We start from the raw sequence: 20747 nt of genomic DNA on the forward strand, positions 1-20747 counted from the left end.
TCGTTCATAAAACAATTACAAATTCTCCAGAATTAAGTTCTTTAGACTTTGTTGGCAGACTATTAATCTTAAACTGAACCACTGTACTAAGAAGACCTGTAAAGACTTGTATACCCTCTCCATCCTTTTTAAAGCTGGGAACATATTTTAAAGTTATTAAAGGCAGTACTTTTGAAGCATCACATGAAATACATCACATTTCAAGTTCAGTGACAGTCAGAGATCCATAAATGAATCACACATTTTGCAGCTCAAATACTGAAGAATCTGTTTTCCTATTTAATAAATGTTTCAAAATTAAAAACTTCCACAATTTTTAGTATATAAATACATTAGCAACAAGGTCCATTTTGATGCAATTTAGGGTGTAATAATAAAAAAAAGGTTAAGTGCATATGTTCTGATGCATGCCTTGTGATAATCTTGTCAAAAATAATTATTCTGCAGCACATATTTCCCCCTTAAATGTATGCTTTAGAACTGAGGGGGAAAAAGCTTAGAAAGCAAAATTTTTATCATTCAATAAAAAGCCTCATTGGTGCATCTTCAATATTTTGAAAAAACTTTTTCTGTTGTCACATCAAACACTATAGGAAATGCTGAAAAAACAAGACCAGTGCTCCTTATTAAATAACTCATTTATTACTCATAAAATATACAGCAATCTCAGTACTGAAAGAACTCATTGGAATTTTGAATTCACAGTCATAATTTCTATATACATGCTAGTTTCATTCCTCTTCAAGAAAAAAAGCATGGAAAAGAAATAAAAATCCTTCCCATTCTATTGATTCTAGCAAATGTACATATTTCCAGTTAAAATATTTTTGAACAAAACTTGAGTTTTCTGCATTCTGGTATAAGCGAGTGGTTTCTTTTAAGTTAAAGCAAGCAAAACTAATATTAGAGAAAAACAAAAAATGTCACTCAGAAGAAAAATCAAATGCTTTCCAAAATGCTGTCATTGGTTTACAGTGTTTCTCATTGCAAAGCAGAGTCACAGATGCCTCAGTGCCAGAATAGTGGACCTACTCACCGAAAGCACGCTTTCACAGCTGCCTCTACAAACCCATACTTCCAGTAACTAATGAAGGCACAAAACGAACAAACAAAAAGTGTACAAATAATTTATTGTTTAAATTCTAAACGGTGATAAACAGGTGAGTTTACAAAGGAAAGGTGGATCAACTGAATACTAACCTATTGCATGTACCAAATGCCTTAAATTTACTCAGGTTAGTGAATCAGATTCCTAGAGGAAAATGAGTTTAAGACATTAAAATGGGTGTATAAAAATTTTGATCTTGAAAAATAAATGATCCCCCTGTGTGACTTACAAAACGTAAAAGTCCTTCTGATGGTTATAGTGTGCAGATTTTAACTAAAACTTCTCTTATCCTTCCTAATCAATAAACCACCTGAAATTTCTTTTTTTTTGTCATTTACGCAGATAAAACAGAGTTAAAATTCATCCATGTCTTTTGGTCCCTGTTGGTTTAACTCTGTAGTGTGCAAGCGCACCTTTTTTCAGCGTGTTATTGCCTTGAAACAGCTGCCGTCTGCCCAACAAGTTCAGTTTTTAACACTGGAGAGGTCAGTGTTGGTAAAGCAGTGGTTACTGAGCTCCAGCATCGGCTAACGGACGGCGTGTGCTGGAAAAGGTTGGGATGAGCATGGGCCAGCCTGTTGCACCTCGTCCCTCTTTTGCTCTCTGGTGGGGACTCTTAAAGCTCCTGTTGGGGGCTTGCGTCTTATTAAGCCCTCCCAAGCTTGTGGTGGGTGGTTGATTTTTATTTTATTTTTTTTATATATTAAGACACAGTGTATGTGTTTGTGCATTTAGCGCGATTCCTCTCCTGTTCACTTCAGTACGTCTCTGAATCGGAGTCATTGAGCTCCTCGTCCTTGTAGAAGCCGTCGTGATGGCCGATGTTGTTGAAGCTGCAGTAAGAGCTGTGCTCGGCGCGCAACGCGGGCAGGCTGTCAAAGGTGACGCTCTTGGAAGGGCTGGTGGTGTAGTGGTTAACGGCACTGAAGGGGAGGGTGGGTGCCATGGTGCAGGGGGACACAGGCATCATGGTGGCCAGGATGAGTGCCAGGCAGTCTGCAACGTCTTTGTTGGGGGCACAAGCCAACGCAGGCGTGTAACCTGAAAAAACAATGAAATGTGTACAAAAAAAAAAAAGAAAACAATTGCAAACATGTCCTGGGAAATAATAAATGACATAAATACCTGACAAATTCTGGTGCTCATTTTTTAAATTACAAAAGGAGGCAAAGCTTTAAGATACCAGGCTCAGTTCTGTGAAACTAACCCTTAAATGATATTTAAACTTTTACTTTTCTATAAACTGAAACTAAACGTCAGACTTTCAGTATCAGGTCTGACAAACCTGATGAGCTAAAGATTTCCAGACCAACACCAGGTACAGGGTGAATGCGCCGACACATCTGGATGGCAGTTTTCTAGCAGCTGCGCTCCATTTCCCGCAAATTTTGATGCATAAAGGAGAGGTGCGCGGCCACGTGCTTGAGCACGGCTTTATACATCTGAATTTTTTTGTGTGCCGCACTTTTCTAAATTTGTCCTTTTCTAAAGTTTTAGTGTGAAGACTGCGCACTCTTTTATGCATGAGGCCCCTGGTCTGTGGTCCCTACAAAGTCTACCAATCCAATGTCATATTTAGTCGGTGTTATCTGGCAGCACCGCTTGTGGCAGATGGCTGCTCACCCTGCAGCTGATTCCGTCTGAGGCGATTTCCTGGTCACAGGAGTCGCTTTGCATTGTTAACAAATGGTTTTACCAGCAGAATGTCTTTTCTCCTCCCAACTTCTCTACTGAATGTGACTTATTTGTCATTTTAACCTGTAAAAGTTAAACTAAAAATAATTTTCTCTATTCACAAATATACAAAATCTAAATAATAAGTATCAAAATATTCCCTTAGTCAAAAGTGACACACTGGAACAGCTTAGTCTCCTGCTTGAAAGAGAACGGCACATTTTCCACAAGAAAACCTCCCGAGGGGATTTTCACATGCAACAGTTCTCAGCAAACACGAATCTTTTTAAATGTGTTTTTATCTTTTATGACCTAAATCAAGGCCTTCAGATTTTATTTTATCAAGCTAGTTTGAAGATGTGCTATTTGACTCTGTCCATTCTCAAATGATTTAATTAATATACTAAATTCTGACCACATGTGTGGCTACAGTCACTCCACATAAACCCCAAACTCTACATACTGATGTAATTACTGAATTAGTCGCTGAAGGCAAAAACCAGTCCAACTTCCACATAATCAGTCAGGGGTGAATCATTTTGAGGAAAAAAGTAAGAAGTACAGAAAACAACAGAAATACAATCCCTCTTTGTCTCCTGATCTCTGTTAAAAGGTAACACATTCACTGAATAAAATAAGATCCAGTACTACTTATAAAAATGTCATCTGCATGATTTAGGGCAATATTTACTTATGATTATAGACTGCCAAGTTAATGAGTTGGCTCAGTGTCTAATTTCTTAATAAATATGCAGGAGCACATTGCTCTCACCAGAATACAAAAAAAATTTCCTGTGGGACTTTGTTTCTAAAGCAAGCCATCATTTTTTTCTGAAGCTAGGATTACAACGCAAGTAAAAAACTGGACCACATCTCACAAAAATAACCGTGTCACAATTAAAAACAAGGATGTACTACGCTACAATGCAATTACCATTTTCGTCGACTGCTAGGACGCTGGCTCCCTTTGCAAGCAGCTCCTGCACCACCACAATCAGCCCATTTCTTGCAGCCACATGCAGAGGTCTAAACAAAATAGAAAAATGTCTGTGTTAGAAAGGCATTTGTATCCAAAACTCCGTATGAAAAGATAAACTCATATTATGCATACGTCTGTAAGGCGGCGTTTGTAGCATTTATGAGGTTTCTGTCTGTAATCTTCTCCAATATCAACAAGGCACTAGTTTCATGTCCCTGTTGAGAGTGTAGTAGAGATGCCACAAAATGTTTAAATATGTGCAATAAATAATCAAAACCTGAAATATGAGCTGTAATGTAAATACTACCACCAGATGGCAATCCGTACCTTACTGCAGGCCAAATGAAGAGCTGTGTTCTTTACAGCATCCTGTAGCGCGAGGTCTGCTTTCGCACTGCTTACCAGCAGCTCTGTGTGCGGACGGGTATGAAACGCAAGAAAAAAACAAACTCAATCTAATCTGATATTTCATAGTTTGTAATTTAAAGGCAGCCTGACTATCGCGATTCATATCAAGTTAAATGTTCTGAGCCAATCATACCGACAGCGTTGGTCTGGCCGTTCTCAGCGGCCATCATGAGCGGGGTCTTTCCTGCAGCATCGACGCAGTTGACCTGAGCGTTGTGGCTCAGCAGCAGCTGTAGACACTCCACATGATCGGTGAAGGCAGCAGCATGCAGGGGGGTCCTGAGGACATTTTGAATATGAAGTACGCTATCATCAACTTAAAATATCGACAATACATTCACTTACAAAAAAAAAGAAGTAGCCTTTTACAAACTCTCGAGCCTGAAATCTTTATAATCAGGAGTACCTGTTTTTGCCATCTTTGGCGCTGACAATGGCGGGGCCCAAGGTGTCTATCAACATCTCAGCAGCAGCTTCGTTGTCACGGATTCTAGAGAGCAGGAAAAGAAAGGCTGGATGTTTAATCTATTAAACGCTGGGCTCTCTCACACACTGAGTGAAACATAAGCAAGCTCAGACTCTTACACAGCACAGTGGAGGGGACTGAAAGTATTGCCTTCAGCCTTGTGGAAAATCTCTAGTTCAAGCAAAACCTCCACACACGTATCGTGACCTGTGGGAAAGACCACTTCGATTAATAACCACTTTAGAAACATAAACATTTCACATTTGGGTGCACAAAGACACTGAATGGAAAAACAAAATAAAAAGCATTTTTTAAGTGCTCCATTATTCTCGTCTGCTACATCAGCAGCATGCTTGCATTTAAGTGCACACATGCTACGACATCAGGTATATACATTTGAGAATATCAATATTCATTGATTGCTTGGTTTAAAAGGTCTTTCAACCTCCTTGTCTGTACCATTGTAGCAGGCCCAGTGCAGTGGGGTGTAGCCTTGGCTGTCTGTTAAGGCAGGCAGTGTTTCCACTGATTGGGCAGCATGCAAAAGGCCTCCGAGTACCCCAATGTGTCCGCAAGCTGCTGCCAGGTGGATCGGCGTGCGCCCTTTACAATCTCGCACCAGGACGTTGGCGCTGTGCTGAAGCAGAGCCTCCACGCATTCTTCATGACCGGTCACAGACTGAGGACAGAGGACATTTTCTATTGGTGATTTGTTTGGAAGGATATTCTGCTGCAAGCAAATCTCTAAGCACAACTAAGTAAATGGCACATAGATGTGTTTCAGTAATGTTTCAGTTCAGTTTTAATAGTTATGACAGTAATAATAAAATCTCCAATATCTGAAGGGTCCCACATCTTAAAGCAGTGTTTAAAGAGACAAAAATTATATCAGAATATTTTGTTTGACATGTTCTTGTCATCAATTGTTGCTAATTATCATGCCTTGGTTTTCATTCTACTGCTTGTATCAGAGATATTCCAAATGTAGCTTAGCATCTGCGACTATTTGTAGTCAAATTATATATTTATTTTGTAGCAATTATTTTATTTAAAAAACTGCATACAAAACTCTGATCAACAAAGATGTTTGTATTACCCTATGCTCAATTTAAGGCCTTTGAAAAAAACTGCATAATTTCCAGCAAGGTAGACATAATTTATTTGAAAACAACAGCAGCACTCAGGTTAAGTGCACTCCTGCTACATAAAAGCTACTTGCTTAAAAGAAAAGGAGGAACATTGTACTGATGCATTTGTACAAGAGCATAGAACGACAGAATCTTTTATGAAGAATAGATCTCCATCTGTCTGTTTTGGCAGACTGTCAACATGTTCATGTTGACAGTCCGCATTGCATATCATGTAATGTTACGATATAACATTACATTGTGATGTAATCACGCAGCCCTAACAAAAGGTTTATACATAAATACAATGATTAAAATATGAGTATAGATGTTAAAAGCATAAGAATGTTTGGCTTTTAAAAACATAGTTGGAAAACTTACAGGCAATGACAAAATCAAAACAATAATGAAATTCTAAAACCCAAAGTAAAAACAAACAGAAAAATAAAAAATAAATCTGGATAAAGTAACCAATAAGAAGTTAAATATTCACACATATTTTCCTTCATTGTCATAATTCCTCATGTATTTAACACTTCAGTGTTTACTTCAACATTTTGTTTTGTGGCACCATGTTTCACTTTTGTACAAATTGGAAGCTTTTGCCCAAAAATTATAAAGACTTTGGAAAAATGTGATCAAAAATTACAGACATAAAAGGTCAATTTTTACACAAATCAAAGTGCAATTGAGATAATTTATCATAAATCTCAAGTGCCCTTGGACAACAAATCAAGAATTAATAAAGTTCATTCAGTTATGCAAAAATTGTCTCCTAAACTATTTAAAATTAGGCTGTTTTTTTTTAATTAAATTGTTTATTGCAAATATTTTAGGAAATGAAATCAGTGACAAAAACTATGTGCAAAAGTACACGTGCTACTTTCTAAATGTGTTTGTATCAGCAATTTTAAACTCTGGATATTTAAGGTAAATATTTAGTAGAAAAATTATGAGCTCTCCTTACTCCTCTATGCAAGGCCGTCCTGCTCCACTTGTCTTTGGCTTCTACGCTGGCCCCCTTGTTAAGAAGGGAGTACACACAGTCGGTGTGTCCACTGAGGACTGACAGCATCAGTGGGGTCCTTGAATGCATTAGAGAAAAATGTTAGCACTTGTTTTTAAACACAAACATATAAATAGAGCAAGACAATTCTTTACTTACTGTCCATTTCCATCTTGAATGTCTACAGCACTTTGAAGATCAGCATTTCCAATCAGCAAGCGCAAACATTCTGAATGACCATTAGTAGCTGCATAAAAGAGAGATGTGCATTACGCGTGGCATTGTGTGTGAGTGTATAACTGTAGAAATGCCAAATTTCACAAGGTTTCTCTCCTCAGATGAGACATACCTGCAGCATGTATGGGGGTCCGCTTCAAGACAAAATCTTTGACCAAAATGGAGGCTCCCTGGTTGATTAGAACATCCACACATTCCACGTGGCCCTTGAAGGCAGCTAGGTCTAAGGGTGTGCGTCCCTGGCTGTTTCTAACATCCAAATCCAACAGAGACTGCACCAGAACCTCCATAGCTTGATGGTGACCATGGTATGCCTGGAAAAAAAAAGTCATGATGATACTGAAATCAAGTCCAAACTATAGGAGTTTTATTAACCAAGTGTCTCTTTGCCAGTCTAATTTTCCTTTGGGGTATTAAAGTATTACTGAACTAAAATATCCAAACATTTGAACAAAAATTAAGCTAAGTGTAGGACTTCTGTTGTTGATTTACACAAGTGGTGTAACTGAATACATGAATTAGACTACAGGTTTTGTAAAACAGAAAACTAAAGTAACTCATGCTAAACTTCTTTTAATTTTGTTTGAACAGAAAAAAAACAAAGAAGAGCAAGGAGGCCTTAAGACATCTTTTAACAGACTGGTGTCTTATCTTTTAAACACCTGTTTTGTGTTTATTAGGAGTTTATTCAACTCAACAGGCATTAGAAACGAATGTGTTTCATGACCCCCTTGGCTTTCCACAGTTTGATTTCTCTCCATCACGAGGAATCCAACACCTTTTCACGCTGCTGGCTGAAAATAAGCAGGGGCTTTTAAGCTTTTTCTCATCATTGTTCTTGGTTTGCTGTGGAGTGTCTCTGCTTTTTAAGTTTTAAGCTAAGTATCCATCAAATTCTCTCCAATAATGTTGTAGAAAAACCTAACTTTTGTTTCTTTTTTTCCACTAGGAACTAAAACCATCAGTTTATACAAGTCATTATCACCCACTGCTGAATCAATGTGGTATGGGGCACTTTAGACAAAATATGAGTACATGAAGATCTTGTAATAGGTCATGGATACTTGTCCCCACAAAACTATTTGTATTATACAGTACAGACCAAAGGTTTGGACACACCTTTTAATTCAATGAGTTTCCTTTATTTTCATGACTATTGACATTGTAGATTCACACTGAAGGCATGAAAACTATGAATAACACATGTGGAAATATGCACTAAACAAAAAAGTGTAAAACAACTGAAAATACCCCTTATATTCTAGTTTCTTCAAAGTAGCAACCTCTTGCTGTGATTACTGCTTTGCACACACTCTGCATTTTCTTGATGAGCTTCAAGAGGTCGTCACCTGAAATGGTTTTCACTTCATAGGTGTGTCCTGTCAGGTTAATAAGTGGGATTTCTTGCCTTATAAATAGTCATGAAAATAAAGAAAACCCATTGAATTAGAAGAAGTGTCCAAACTTTGGTCTGTACTGTATATACATTTCCTCACACTTTCAACACCATGAAAACCCCCCCACACCACTGACATTGCTTCTCTGCTTCAGTAGACCCCCACAATCCTGTGTTGCATCACTATCACAAGCTAAAAACAAAAACCATATGGTCAACCCACTTCCATCCAGAAAACGCATACAAAAACAGAACCACAATGGAAATAAACATCAGGTTAATATTACGAAGTACAGTTATTTATCAGATAGATACGCTTCCAGACAGATTAGTTTGCTGCTGGTCACTCTGTGTTGTGGTCTTTAAAGGAATTTGCAAAGTGAAAGTCAACCAGTCATCTATTGATCTAAATATTGCAGCGACTCCACTAAGAATTAAAGTCTACTCACAGCAAGGTGCAGGGGGCTGATGGGAGCTCTGACATCAGAATCATTCAGGATGTCTGTCCCTGAGGTTTCCATTAGCTGCACACATTACAAGTTAGAACTTATAAGATTAATTTGCAATTCTTGAAGAACACATTAAAATATGTAACTGTGGTCTATTTTTAATGAATGAAAAGTACAAACATTGACAGTGGAAAAAGCTGTAACACTACTCACCACATCTAAGGGTGTTTCACTCGCAATCTGTAAAAGGATGAACGAGGAAATAAGTTAAACTGCAAGGAAAACAACAAAAAAATTTAAATGGCACAGAACCCTCACCAGCTCCAGACAAAGACGGTGTCCGTACGCAGAGGCATAGTGCACAGCGTTGAAGCCCTGACTATCCCGGATCCCTGGATTTGCATCATTTCTTAGTAAATATTCCAGGCACCTGGAAATGCAGCCAAACAGTCCAGAGAACCACATTGTAGCGTATATCTTTGGACACTACCATCAAATTAATAGTCATGTAGATCATCCCTCTTTTTTGCAATCATATGTAAACATTTGCAACTAAAAATACAGAAATTTCAAAGGATTACTGACTTTCCGTCTGTGTCGGACGCAGCGGCGTAGTGGAGAGGAGTGCAGCCCCGCTCGTCCAGATCATTGACGCCGGCTCCAGAGCCCACCAGAGCAAACAAACACTGGTAGTTACAATTGGCAGCAGCGTAATGGAGAGGAGTCCTGGAATAAAAACAAACACACACACACATCAGATATTTATTTAAATGTTATGCTAGATCCAAATGCATCTTTAAACGCCACTAACCTCCCAAAATTATCTTTTCTGTTAAAGTCTGCCCCAGTGTTAAGAAGAAGATTGAGACATTCCAGGTTTCTAGGAAAGCATAGATATTTATAACATCACTAAAATGCAATTACATCACAATTATGTTATTTTCATAATATATCTTTGAAGGTCTCCTATACACACCCTCCAGCAGCTGCAGCATGTAAACATGTCCTTCCAAAGTCGTCCGGAGTATCAATATCAAAGCCTGTGTTGAGTAAAAGAGTTTTGAAAAATGCTCCACTATTTTAATCTATAAAAATACAAAATGAAATCCATTTTTAGTTTGCCTGTCATACAGAATTAATATAAAATAACCTGAAGACAGGAGCTTTCGGCAGCAGTCTGAGAAGCCACTGAGAGCAGCCAAATGCAGTGGAAACATCCCGTGAATTCCTCGTCTGAAAAACAAAAAAAGTCACATAAATTTCTTTAACCTTGTCAAAGTAATTTATCCTTTTAGGCATAGAGCTGCAAATTGACTCCTACATTAGGGAAATGACAACCTGTTAAAGATGCCCATCTTCATCTGCAATTAAGTACTGTAGCACTATGAGCTCTGAAATTCTTTGCAAAAGCAGCTTTTAACAAGTTGGAACACTTGCAGAAAAACAGCAGAGAGGTTTGCTTACTTTGCTGTGTCGGCTTTGTTAGTGATGAGTGTGTTAATGAGGAGCTCATGTCCGTATCGAGCTGCGATGTGTAGTGGCGTATTTCCGTTTTTATCTTCACAGTCAATCTCAGCACCTTCAGGAATACGAGAAAAAAAAAAAAACAGGAGCCAGCAGTTAGTTGCAAAACTCTAAAGGGCAACAAGGAACTACAAAGTGGATTGTGTTTGTGCTCACCGATTTCAATGATTGCTTGAGATCTAGAAAACCTCCCATGGATCGCCGTCATGTGGAGCGGAGTCTTCCCATCTTTACTCTAAGATGAAATACAAAAACACTGAAATCAAAGAGGGGAATATTTTTCCTTACTACTACACAACAAGTGTTTTTGGTTCAAGCCAACATGTCGTGGATGAACGTTTCACAGGTTATGTTATTGTCTATTATTTCTGGTTTACAAATGCCAAGTGTTGTTTTTAAATGGCCTAGGACACATTCAGGAGCTCCAAACAGTCAAAGTCATAAAGGGTTAAAGCTGTCACATTTCATCCTATAGTGAATGGAAGACAGAACTTCTGCACCACCTATAAAGTGTAATTCAATCTGTCTAAAAATCGAGATTTGCTTCCGCAAATGATCAATTTCAGAACTTCCACATTTTTCCAGACTTGGGCTCAACAATAAAGATGATATTTTACAAAACAAAAAGATTTTTATAAACACTACGGCACCGTAGTTGTAGACTTGACAGAAGAAATGCAATTGATGTCACATTCCCACATCAATTGCGCTTTTTGTGCAAGAAATCACTACAACAGTGGAGGCACCATCACAGGACTTTCAACATCTATAATAATAAGTTACCTTATGAGTAGGAGGCAACTAATGACATTTAAAGTTAACATTTTCACCCAAGTCTTGACTACAGTAAGTTCTTAGCCAATCATAACCCAAAAAAAGAGGCAGATTATCAATATGTACATTTTTAAACAAAGAAAACACCAATGAATAACCAGCAACACCCACTTTTAACCAAAGATATTCAAGTATTGATAAACAGTGAACAAAAGCACAACAAGCCCTGCCTGATGCAAAGTTCCTCCTACCTTTATATTGACGTCGGCACCGTTGCAGACCAGCAGCTCCATGCAGAGTGCCCCGTGGCGAGAGGCGGCGGTAAAATGAAGAGGTGCGAAACCCTTCTCATTCAACTGGTTGACATTAGCTCCACAGTCGATAAGCTCGTTCACGACCACATCTTGGCCATTGTAGCAGGCCACGTGCAAGGGTGTGTTTCCGTATGCATTAGGTTCATTGATCTAAACAGGAACATAACAAGATGTTTACATGAAGATTGCTACTGCTGCTATAGGAAAAACTATAGAGCCATTAAGCAAGAATCTGAAGCACATCTACAGTGTGCTGATGAGAGGTTTGTGTGTGGGACTTACATCCACCCCTAAATCCAGAAGGTATTTCACAACACTAATCATTCCACTAGAGGCTGCAGCATGTAAGGGGGTGTAGGATTTCTTATCTTTGCAAGCAACCTCAGCTCCGTGACAAGCTAGTAACTTCACCACCTCTATGTGCCCTGAAGACAAAACAAAAGGGGTTCATTATGCCCACGCACTACCAAGATCAATTCCCAAAAAGCTTTAAAAACTCTAGCAACAAGAATACCTTTTCCAAAGCAAAAGAAAACAAAAAAACGATTGAAATGTTCAGTTCTTTACCCATATAGGCTGCCCAGTGGATTGCACGACGATCCTTCTTGTCAAAAGCATTAATGTTTGCGCCTCTGGAGAGTAGGAGCCTCACCATCTAAAAGCAACAACAGGAAAAAAACAAAAACCTCCAGATTACCATCACAGAAAGTTGCAAAAATTATGGACTATTCCTTTAAGAGCCTGATTATTTATAGAAAGTTAAGAGTTTAACTGATTGTCAACATCACATGCAGCTAATATCTGATGTAGATCAATCCCAAAATAATTGATTTTTTCCTAATCTTTCTCACCAATATGCTGGAAAAGAAAGACGGCAGTAGTTATAAAAAGACACAACCATGAAAACAGTCAATTTTAATGCATCAACAGCAAAGCAGCAGATTATGTCACAATGTTACTCAAGTTCCAAGTGTCTTTCATAAACTTGAATTTACTTCGTGGAAGAAAGATTAAAATTATCTAAAAACAGTTGTTATGCAATTCATTTCTACAAAAAAAAAGAAAAAAGAAGAAAGTGTCCACAAGCTGTTTAAGATTTCTGACAAGCAGCACATAATTACACTACATAAGCAGCTTCAAGTCAGAAGAACTAAATATTTGCAAATATTTCCATAACTGAGTCTGAAGCAGATCAAAGTGAAATTCTGTGTCAAAGCCATGGCAGCTCTGACACAGCTGCTAACAGCAGAAAATGAGCAGATCATAAGAACATGCTGATCATTTTATGACAAGTGGTCAAAAATGCAGCTCTTGTTCCAAGTTTCAACAGTACAAAGTCTATTGTGTTTACACAATTACGAGGCACTCAGAAATGCTTCCTGTGAGCTAAAGAAGGAGACCAGGAAGTTGTATTAACAGACAAGCACACACAAACATGACAGCAAGCCTGGTCTGACCAGTTAAAGTAAACTCCAGTTTCTGCTGCATATTTCTAGGAAAGGAGAACAGCAAGCTATGAAACAAGAAGACCATGTGCAGCTCTGTTGGAATCCTCGTTGGGGGTTAACATTACCTCCAAGTGACCGCTGAAGGCCGCATGGTGCAGAGCAGTTCGGCCTGCTCGGTCAGATACATTCACATTACTGAGGAGGGGGACGAGGGCTTCGGCACAGCGAACTGCCTTGTTGGCTGCGGCGATGTGAAGCGGCGTCTGCCAGTTCTTGTCTCTGGCGTTCACGTCTGCAGAGTGTTTCAGCAAAATCTGGACCGCCTCCTGCAGGAAAGACTTATGTTACTGTTGATATTATGTTAAACTCTGATACGAGCTTAGCAGAATGGAAAAGAATGCATGACAAAGGACCAGAGGAACATTTGCCTACCTCACAGCAGGAGGCCACAGCCCTGTGCAGAGGAGTCAGCCACTTGTTATCTTTGGCATTTACTCTTGCACCTGCAAGGAGGAGGACAGAGTGGGTGAGCCTATTTGAAGCTAAAAGCAGGAACAAAACATTTACTTTGGAGTTTGGAGTTTTATGTTCCACATATGAAAAACAGCACAGTGTTGAAATTACTTTCTGATTTGTCAGTGTGGTAAAGGGCTAATCCCCATTAGAATGGCAAGTGAACGTTGTGAATACATTTACTTTGCATACAAATGCGCAGGATGGCCATGAAAAGCAAATAAGCTTCACATGTTGCTGCTTCTTGTGTAAGCCAAACCCTCAGCATTGTCTTTGTAGTACAGCTTTTACTCCAGGTGGACATGTGCTTCTTTCCAGAGTGATCAGAGATATGTGTGCAAAGCATGAAAAAGTGAAAAGTTTCTATGTGCAGCACCGTCCCAGGACAAAAGTCTCACACAGCATAAATCTATTTGTTCACAAAGTTATGGTGCTTTTCCTGACATTTTGAAGGAAAGCAAGAGGTTGTGAACTGACGGTAAGCAAAAACAGCCCTCCCAGGTTTTCCAAAACACTATAGGAAAGGGGGCCAGCAAAGAGATCCTGCTCTTCACTAAAGTCATAACGGAAGAAGACTGACCTTCCAGAAAAAAACCCGGGAAATAACCTCAAGTAGGTAGGTATCTCAAAGAAATTGTCATTAACCGCTATTAGTTATGATGTTATTTTATTTTTATTCAATGCAATTCTATTCTAGTCCTCAAAATTATTTTTGATAAGTGCTTTGTTATGTGTATTTGGAAGGTTTTTGTAAATAATTTTAGCATCCTTATTTTAAAATAAACAAATAGTTTGTTACAATTGAGGTGTAATTTCAAAACTGTGCAGGAACTCTACATTGCTCATCTTTACATCTTATTTAAAAGCAAAGCTATTAAAAAACTGGAAACATTTTAGAACATAAAAATTTGAAAACGGAGTACTTTGTCAATTTTGAAAAAATACAGCCAATATGGACAGGCCACGCAATTAACTACATTGGGGCGGCACGCTGGGTAACATTAGAGCAGATGCTCCACACATGAAGGCTAAAAGTCGTTGACCCAGGCATTCAGGGTTTGAAACCAGTTCAGGGCTTTGCTGAATCTCTTTCTGTCCATTTTTTGTCAAAATACTGTGGATAAAGGCCACTGGCACAATAAAATAAAAATCTTCTTACGTGTGATTATGTTTAATGCAAACATCATATGACCACAACCTATTCAGCATAATTTTATATTTTAAAAATATTTGCACATCATAAGATGAAAAAATGTTCATCGTTATCATACTGTTGAAATTAACCAAAGTACATCAGATAAAAAAAAAAAAAACCTCTTTGAGGTCAAATGGATCCCTTCAATCTGATTAGGGAACCTACCTGAAAGAATCAGTAGCTCTATAATTTCTGCATCTCCGAGATAGGCAGCAGCATGCAGCGGAGTTCGCTTCTCGTTATCCTGTAATAATTAAACAGAGAAAGACTGCTGTGGTTAATCAGAAACAAAACTGCTTCATTTGCTTTTTTTCCTCCAGTTACACTCCTGTTGCCTCTGCTCTGGCACTAAAAGAAAAAAAAAAGTTTTATAAAAGACAAATGCATGTTGGAAAAAAATATATAATAATCCTTGTTTTATTATTCCACTCCAGTCAAACACAAACAAGTGCACCAGGAAGATTTGGGCTCAAACACCCTCACCAGAACAACAATGGTGAGGTGTGCAATAAACTAAGCAGAGCCAGATTATGCAGTGAGAACTGTAAAGTCAGACCATGTGCTGGTTTGTTTACAACAACTGACAGAAGTGCTGCATAAGGCCTTCCAAGGACAACTTCACACTGGAGATACTTAATTCCCTTTTTTTTTAAGATGCATTTTAAATTATGAAACAATATGAAGAAATAGATGCAGATATAGTTGGCTGCTGGAATTACCTGCACATTCACATCCTCTTTTTTGAATATGAGAGAGCGTACGTCATCTGGGTCCACATTGAAAATGGCTTTCAGCAAAGGAGGCTGTGAAAAAACAGTTAAAAATGCATTAAAGCACTTATTTTAAATGTATTTAACATGTAGCGCTATATTAAATTGCCATTAGAACAACCTAAACATAAAGTAAGCCAAATGAGCTGCAAGTAAGAACTTTTTAGGTATTATTTGCCATGAAAACAGAAGGTGGGGGAAAAAAAAAAATAAAGACGGTGCTGAAACCTTCAAGCTACAGAAGAAGTCAGGGTCTTCGTCATTAAGCACCACGATACACACACGGCTCATCTGCTCACAGATTAGATCTTCTCATATTACACAGAAATGTAGAACAGTGAGAGCACCTTGTAACTGAGCTGTAAATAAAGTAATCATGCTTTTACACTTCGTAGTATGTTCTCAGAAATCCTTTCTGCAGTTACGCAGAAGGCAATTCCTAAAACTGTCACTGTTTGTTTGTGAGCAAAACAAAGTAAATCCCGTCCCACAGAGATGAATATCAGTCTTTTAAGTGAATGCTCTGTCTGTAGGATCCAAATTAGACATAGCTACCCCTCTTCACTTTGCCTCCAGATAAGCTTCACCAAAAGAAATAAAAAACGCATGTGGCTGATCTGATACACATCCAAACAGAATCACAAGCAGCAAAAAATCTGACAGTAAAAAAAAAAGAAAAGCAGAAGAAATGAAGTTCTTTGTAAAGTCAAACTCTTATGCATCAAGTGAAACCTGGCTTGACTTCTTAAAAATAGTAAAGTACGCCCCTCCACAGGAGGTCACAAAGGCAAAGAAACATAGGTTTTACACAACTTACGCTGGCTGTATAGGGATAAACACATAATATAGTAAACAAGATAATTGCATCAAGAATGTCTACAGGAATTTATAACCACATCTCCATTGTCAGATGGGACTTTAAAACAAGCCAACTAACTCACTATCAGCTTCCTGAAAGAAGGCCAACACAATTTTCTATGCTTAGACAAAAGGAAGATTCCAACGTTCAAACAGTTGTGGGTTGGAAACTAAACGAGTGCCACCCATCAGTCCTGTTAAAGCGACAATATTAAAACTACAATACGCAAACTCAGAGCAATGTGTCTGCTAACAAAAAAAGAACGCAGGCTCTAGCGGACTCAATAACAAACTGCTAACATCAACTATTCATACTTCTACAAAGAGCATACTTGTGAATAGCAAATACTTGAGAACTAATGAAACATTTAGTGGGCGTTTATGTATATTCTTAAGTCCATTTATCAAAATCAAAATGAAGAATGGTCATAGATGGCAATAATATAACTTAATGAATATGCTATAATAATTTACTAGCAGCCTGCATTACTGTTGCTTTATGTTGTAAATGATCATGTTTTGATTTCTTATCTTTAATTTTAATTTTGTATCTTCAATCTCTGTGTATGCAGAGCAACAGTGTGTAATTGTGGCTAGTTGGTACTCAAGGTTATCACATTGACTTGAATCTAGTACTAATTATACTTTCAGATCTATGTAAATGTTAAATAAGGTTTAATATCAAAGAATAGAAAAAAAACCTGATCAGATGTGCATCTGAACAGTCTACTTCTGCCCATAAAGCTGCATCCATTAGCCAATTCATTCTTGCATACATTCAGAACAATGCAGCATGTACAATTACATTAATTCACTTAGACATATTCCCTCGTTTAACCCACCAGGCAACCCAGCCAGTCAATTATGTAAAGTGCAGCCAAGCAGTTTGGAAGAGGTCATGCAGAAAACACGTCTTCTAGTATGTATGGCAGAGCTTGAGCAACTAACTACAAGTTGCAAATAAAAAGAAAATTAGACAACCCTGAACAAAGATCATTTCTGTACTACTTCCACTTACAGTATGTGCCAGTGACTCACAAACACAAATACAGGTTCGTTCACAAAGCCGTTTGTTACAGATACAAACATACTGTCCCTCGTTAAAGTATTCACACCCCTGGAACTTTACCACATTTTCTCACATTACAACCACAAACTACCACATTTATGGCCATTGTGCATAATAAGACATCATTTTCTATTTTTATTAAAAATCTGAAGAAAACGTGTTATGCATTTGTATGCATAGCCCTTTCAAAACCATAGGTTTAATGGAAAAAATAAATAACAGCAGCTACAGCTGCAGGTCTTATGGCGCATGTCCCCAGCAGCTTTACACATCTAGATAACTGAAATGTTTGCCCATTCTTCTTTGCCTCAAGCACATTACAGCATCTATAAATATCAGTTTTAAGTTGTGCTACAGATAGTTTGATTAAGGTCTGGACTTTGATTTGTTGATCTAAAGTTATTCCACAGCAGCTCTCGCTGTATGCTTAGGGTGTGTTTTCCTGCTGGAAGTCAGACCTCTGTTGCAGTCTCAAGTATTTTGCAGTCACTGATAGGTTTTCTAGGATTCCCAGTATTTGACCCCAACCATCTTCCAATCAACAATGCTAAACTCCCTTGTTCTGACTGAAGAAAACAATCATTGCAGCTGCCACCGCTATTGTTCTCCATCGGGATGATATTGTTAGTGCTAGTTAAGTCGCAACGTTTTGCATGTAGGTCAGAAAGTTCAATTCAGATGTCTTGTATACGGCTTCTGAAAAACTGCGTAGAGGGATTTCTTATAGCTTTCTTTCAACAGTGGCTTTCATCTTGCTGATCTTCTATAAACTACCGATCTGTGATTTGAGAAGTACACAGCGAATAGTCGTCTTCTTACGGATCTCTCCAGCCCCTCCAGATGTACCGAGGGTCTCTTAGCATTCTGTGTCCATTTTTGGATGACAGTTTTAACAGTGCTCCCCATAAGATGTCCAGGGTTTAGGGAATTGCTTTATAACTTCATGTTTAAAACTTCTTCACAGATTAATGCGTGACTTTAAATTACATACAGATGGCCTCAATTTAGTAATGAAGAGAGTTCTTTAGGTAACTACTGACACTGGATTTTATTTTGAGAAGTCAGGGTAAAAGCAGAGTCAAGTACTTATGAAGCCACATTTTTTTTTAGATATTTGCAAATATTTAGTAGATTATGTATAATTTTCCTTTCATTGCATTACTATGCTCTACATTCTATTAAACAAGCACATAGGCCGACAGTGGCTCAACAGGAAGAATTGCTTGCTCACAGTATGAAAGTTGTGGTTTCCATTCCTCTGTTGCGCCTGCATGTCGAACTGCCCCTGGGTAAGGCAGCCCTAAATTTACACAAAATGTTCCAAAGATCTACATATTGGTGTAGATCCTTTGAATGGTGAGTATAATTAAAACAGCTACAACAATTTAGTCCATTTGAAGTTTGTAACATGACAAAATGTGGATACGTTCAAGAGGAATGAACCCTTTTGTAAGGGACTGCGCCAGTTTTAGGAATCACTTCAGAAGTTTACAAGGGGTTACAAGTGAGAATGTCTTTCTCTTGTCAAAGAGAAAACATCTAATCAGTACAAAATGAAAGGTGAGCCATTGGTTTCATTTTTAAAATAATCTGGTCAAACAACAATAGCAGGATATGTTGCATAAGTTTTGGCCAGCTGCTTTTTAAAAAAAAAAAAAAAAAAAGCAAGCCATTCAATTCTCTAATAATGAGCATCATCAATGTCTGTCTAGCAGAAATGGTGAATAGCTGCCAAGCTTTTCCACCTGTTGCAGTATTTAATTGTAAATCCTCCTCACACAAAAGGAAAGATCTGCATTCAGCTTTTTATGGTTCTCCAATCCCGGACGAGTGTTGAGGGAAATGTTCTACGCTCCTCTCTAGCTGCTCGCCTGTGTGCACCTCCTCTCCTCACGTAGAAGCCAGGCCACTTAATACCATCACCATGGATACAGCTCTCTGGCAACTCCACTGGCTAACAGGAGCCCCAGCCACACGATCATTCAAGCACGCAGACAATAAAGGACACATGCACGTACATATGTGACAAGAATAGCATCCGTGTGCAAAAACAAATCCTTCAACTGCAACAGAGAGAGCTATTCTCACTTTCAGAAGTAGGTGTCAAGTGTTAAACATAGCAGAAAGGGACCTATATCTGGTTCCACTAAAATGCCAGACATCTCATTAAAATTATAAGCATTAAGCACATGGATACACCTGCAGTAGAGACATTCATGTAGTAGAAGTCAGTAAATGGCTCTGAAAACATTTATACACATGCACACTAGACACATTAACAAAAGTATGTGAATACAACTTAACTTTTTATAAAATACACACAAAATGACTAAACTGACACATAGCTATTCATAGCTCTCATTGTCTTTCAATAATAAAGTTATTGTTCCATTCAAAGAGAATTACAACTTCGAAAAGTTATTATTTTATGTTTTTTATTACACTACGCAATTTTGTGCAGCGCATCTTACCAAAGTGTAAATAATGTCACAGACATTCAGTTGCAACAGTCAAACGGAGCCCTTGACATCACACTTCATTACAGGGATTTAACCACTGATATCAACAGCATGTTCACTTTAGGTGACTACTTAAGATCACTTTGGTTGATGTTTTATCCCAGTATTCTAACTAATCACTTTGCATACGAGTAGCCATCATTTTATGTCGGCTCTGACTAATTGCTGGGTATAAACACTATCATTAGCTGGTTTTAACTTCGTAACAGCTAATCTCTTATTGATGCTAACAACAGGTTTTACATCTGAAACGTCAGGGTGGACCTCAACTCACTCCTTTTCACACAATTCTCCTCAATTTTGTTGCTTGCTTAAGTGAATGCATTTAAAAGGCTTCCGTTTCGGAGACTAGCCACGAATTACATTCCGTTGGCAAATGCAGAAATTGGGAGAAGCTAAGCTAACATGAACCATTTTTGACACAAAGCTGACTTACCTGGTCTCGAATTTTGAGAACCACCATGTTTCTGTTTTTTTTAACTGTTCTCGTGTAGATTCATAAAGAAATGTTGGTCTCGTCTCCCTCGTTGTTCTGACAGAGGCCTAACTGGACTCTAGCTTAGCTCCTGCGTTAGCGTCCTATGCTGATGGCATGAAAGCAGAGAGGCAGCGGAAACTCCATAACATTGCCGCCACCGTATTTCACCCCCTCAAAAAGACAGCGTATAATTGGCTGACTGAGCGCAACGTATGAGTAAGAGACTTCGTGGTTGGTTGTTGCTAACACTAGCGTTTGACAGACGCAACATTATATTTGCGTTTCTAGGAACTCTATAAACGGGTGTTCTGTAAGAAAACATTTTAAATAATTTAAAACAGAGTGAAATCTATTCTGTTTTGTAGTGTTATATAATAAGAGCCAATTTTAGCTTAATATAAAATGCTTTTTTGGGCAGTGAAGTTGTATTTATTT

The 20747-nt window shown here is 38.2% G+C and overlaps 1 protein-coding gene across 1 annotated transcript; it reads right to left on the reverse strand.

The window, feature by feature from the left end:
- Positions 1-620: 620 nt before the first annotated feature.
- Positions 621-20473, reverse strand: ankrd28b (ankyrin repeat domain 28b). The gene is made up of 28 exons (XM_028013020.1): positions 20271-20473; positions 15338-15421; positions 14784-14862; positions 13343-13413; positions 13036-13236; positions 12030-12117; positions 11745-11887; positions 11400-11612; positions 10531-10609; positions 10315-10429; positions 10001-10083; positions 9827-9890; positions 9662-9730; positions 9436-9576; positions 9169-9280; positions 9064-9090; positions 8851-8925; positions 7118-7319; positions 6928-7015; positions 6730-6847; positions 5095-5314; positions 4755-4842; positions 4576-4659; positions 4303-4448; positions 4089-4171; positions 3894-3976; positions 3717-3808; positions 621-2149 (listed from the first exon to the last, which is right to left on the reverse strand). Exons 1-28 carry the CDS (start codon positions 20295-20297, stop codon positions 1866-1868), a joined length of 3159 nt encoding a protein of 1052 aa, XP_027868821.1. The 5' UTR covers positions 20298-20473; the 3' UTR covers positions 621-1865.
- Between the last annotated feature and the right edge of the window lie 274 nt (positions 20474-20747).

The sequence above is a fragment of the Xiphophorus couchianus genome, chromosome 3 (assembly GCF_001444195.1).
Source record: "Xiphophorus couchianus chromosome 3, X_couchianus-1.0, whole genome shotgun sequence".
In the NCBI taxonomy this organism is placed as follows: domain Eukaryota; kingdom Metazoa; phylum Chordata; class Actinopteri; order Cyprinodontiformes; family Poeciliidae; genus Xiphophorus; species Xiphophorus couchianus.